Source organism: Triticum dicoccoides, chromosome 4B (assembly GCF_002162155.2).
Source record: "Triticum dicoccoides isolate Atlit2015 ecotype Zavitan chromosome 4B, WEW_v2.0, whole genome shotgun sequence".
NCBI lineage: Eukaryota > Viridiplantae > Streptophyta > Magnoliopsida > Poales > Poaceae > Triticum > Triticum dicoccoides.
The window spans coordinates 425,002,962-425,006,074 of NC_041387.1; the positions used below are offsets into that span (position 1 = coordinate 425,002,962).

General features: G+C 47.0%; 1 protein-coding gene across 1 annotated transcript; it reads right to left on the bottom strand.

Annotated features, from left to right (window-relative positions):
- Positions 1–539: 539 nt before the first annotated feature.
- LOC119290661 (calmodulin-1) lies at positions 540–2,565 on the bottom strand. Its single transcript, XM_037569293.1, has 2 exons — positions 2,338–2,565; positions 540–1,191 (listed from the first exon to the last, which is right to left on the bottom strand). Exons 1-2 carry the CDS (start codon positions 2,411–2,413, stop codon positions 818–820), a joined length of 450 nt encoding a protein of 149 aa, XP_037425190.1. The 5' UTR covers positions 2,414–2,565; the 3' UTR covers positions 540–817.
- Between the last annotated feature and the right edge of the window lie 548 nt (positions 2,566–3,113).

Sequence of the window (3,113 nt, forward strand, 5' to 3'; positions counted from 1 at the left end):
TAGCTGCAAAAGTATTCCAAAAGGGACTCTACTCAATGGCTGGTCCTCTATGTTGATCCACCTTGCTGAGAGATTATAGTTTTTTGTACCTTACCTTATAATCTTCCCTTTCAATCCACCTCTCCCACATATGCAATTCTGAACTTTTGTAATGTCTTCTTCGGTTTGATAATAAAGGTTCAGGCAAGCGTAAGCCCACCATTGACGCCTTAAAAAGAAGAAAAACACGCCCTGCACTAACATCACGCGGCGGCATCTTCCACGGTCAACCTTTTTTTTTTGCGAGGACCGCAGTCAACCGTTAGTCCTGCCAAACTCCATCAAACAGCGCACTGATTTCAGTTCAAAGAAGGTCCACATCACATGCGACCAGGCCATTCAACCAGCATTTTTCATTGCCTGTCGAATGTTTCCTGAGGAACATATTACTTCCATCCATCGCCAAGCAATACAACAGCAGCATCTGCCAACTGAAGTAGCCGCTGGCCGAGGATTGATACGTACAAAATAGAAGTAGAACGGAACTTGGATCGAACGGATTCAGCTGCAATGAGGATTCATAACGAAGGGGCCAAGTCTTGCAGATTCACACAGAAAGAAAGATGTTTCAATGACACACGGGAGAGAGACAAGGTAGCAGCAGGGGAGGAGGATTCCATGAATGCTCTTCAGCAACTACGTCTACTAGTACGCTTCTTCTGGTTTGGGGCAAAGACAAGGAAACGAGAGCCGCATTCCTTACTACTAATATGCATAGCACAATTTCCTCCTCCCCGGTAAAATAATAATACCACCGTCCACCGGGACATCGGCGGGATCACTTGGCCATCATGACCTTAACGAACTCCTCGTAGTTGATCTGGCCGTCGCCATCGACATCGGCCTCGCGGATCATCTCGTCGACCTCCTCGTCTGTTAGCTTCTCGCCAAGGTTGGTCATGACGTGGCGGAGCTCCGCGGCCGAGATGAAGCCGTTCTGGTCCTTGTCGAACACCCGGAAGGCCTCCTTGAGCTCTTCCTCCGAGTCCGTGTCCTTCATCTTGCGAGCCATCAGGTTGAGGAACTCCGGGAAGTCGATGGTGCCGTTGCCGTCCGCGTCCACCTCGTTGATCATGTCCTGGAGCTCTGCCTCCGTTGGGTTCTGTCCCAGCGAACGCATCACTGTTCCCAGCTCCTTGGTTGTGATGCAACCTGTCCAGCACACAACGGCAATTTCAGCTATGTTTCTGACTGACTCGGTAATCACATTTTCATATTCAGAGTGAGCATATACCAAACAAACAAAAAAGCTAATCAGACTTGCATGCATGAATTAGTATTGGCAGAAGCAACCACCACTATGGTCCCAAAATAGTACTACAATGGGCGTGACATGATTACCCAAACCATGATCCTCTGACTAACAACAATTAGTTAAACCAACTTGCTTACAAAAAAGATAAGTTATTCATGAATTACTGTAGTACATACATACAGAGATCAGATCACGCTGTTACAACAATTGATTCAAGTACTACTTCATATGCACCAAAGGCCCAAATTGAAGTCTGTGCAGGTCCAAGATCAATTAGTACCACTTTATCAGCCACATCCGACACCAAAGGATTCTCCCTGGTGCTAAAATTGTACTATGTATCATCATATATAGCTGGATCTGGGTTTCAACCCCCTAAGAATTTCCAACAGATCTGCAGATACGATCCATAACGAAAGCAGCATACAAAAGAGATGATGGCAGACCCGGTGCCCCTAAGTTCAACCTATAAGCTAGTACGATTCAGCCGTTCTACATAAGTCAAGCCTAAACATCTGACATTGGACGGCCCTGACTACTCCACATCTGGATCCAAGACGAGATCAAATCTGACATGACCCAATCACATCGATTTGACGACATAATTTCCACAGCAGTTACTACGCGAGATAGTGACCCGCAGCCGTGCACTATACGGCAGTACAGACGGAATTTCCTCCCGGGAGGGCGGTGGCACGACGCGCCGCGATTTGCTTTTGCTTCGGACGCATGGAGTGAGTGTCGCAATATATGCGATACTTGATCTGGCATTCCGGCTGCTGGACGCGTGGGCGCAAATTTTCAGCCTCCAGTCATCTAGTGTACTACTATAAGATGTCCCAATTCTATGCTAGATCAAAGACAGAGAGTAAACATCGATGATGAACAGATGTTCGTGTTTCTTCTTCGTCTAACAGGAAGCGAAGAGCATCCAGACTGAGACGTTTATATCACAGCAATCACAGCATAACAAGAAGAAGAAGAAAAGACGTCATGTTCCTATAAGGGGAACAGCAAAACAGGGAGGGACAAAAATTACATACCGTCGCCGTCCTTATCGAATAGGCTGAAGGCTTCCTTGAACTCGGCGATCTGGTCGTCGGTGAGTTGGTCCGCCATGCTACCTTCTCAGGCTCTTCCTTCTCGGCTTCTCGCGGCGAGCGCTGGAGGTGGAGGAGAGAGGGGGATGGGGGTCTCTTGTTTGACCGTACGGGCAGAGGAGAGGAGGAAGGAGGGGGCCGGGAGCGATTTGTGGCCTCGCGTCGGGGAATTTTGCCGGGCTTTATGCGCGCCCGCGCCCCGTCCGGTCCGTTCCGCCGTCCACGCCCCCCGTTAACGTCGCGGAGCGAATTACCCCAACTGCCCTCCTCGCCTTCTCAAAACAAGCCATATCTAACTTATGCGTAGTACTCCCCCCTTCCTAAATATAAGTTTTTTTAGAGATTCCACTATAAACTACATACAGAGTAAAATGAGTGAATCTACACTGTAAAATATGTCTATATACATCCATATGTAGTTTATAGTGGAATCTCTAAAAAGACTTACATTTAGAACGGAAGGAGTACAATATAAAACATTTTAAGAATGAACTGTAGAGTGCGATGGCCTTTTACGACGCGATCGACCTGTAAGAATGTAGATGATTGAACGAATGATCGAGAGCTTTCATTGATTTGAGAATCACATATTTATATAAGATTTTGGGACACATCGAATTGGCCTCTGTACGGACAGATGCGTCCATACGACGCTTGGACACTAATAACTGACTAACAACAATCCTAATGATGGCTCGCTAATAATCCTTTGTATTTGT

Excerpts from the sequence above, each read along its gene's own strand:
- LOC119290661 (XM_037569293.1), bottom strand. The coding sequence starts at position 2,413 with ATGGCGGACCAACTCACCGACGACCAGATCGCCGAGTTCAAGGAAGCC. Across the intron at positions 1,192-2,337 it reads ATTCGATAAGGACGGCGACG|GTTGCATCACAACCAAGGAG; the intron begins GTATGTAATTTT and ends TGTGCTGGACAG.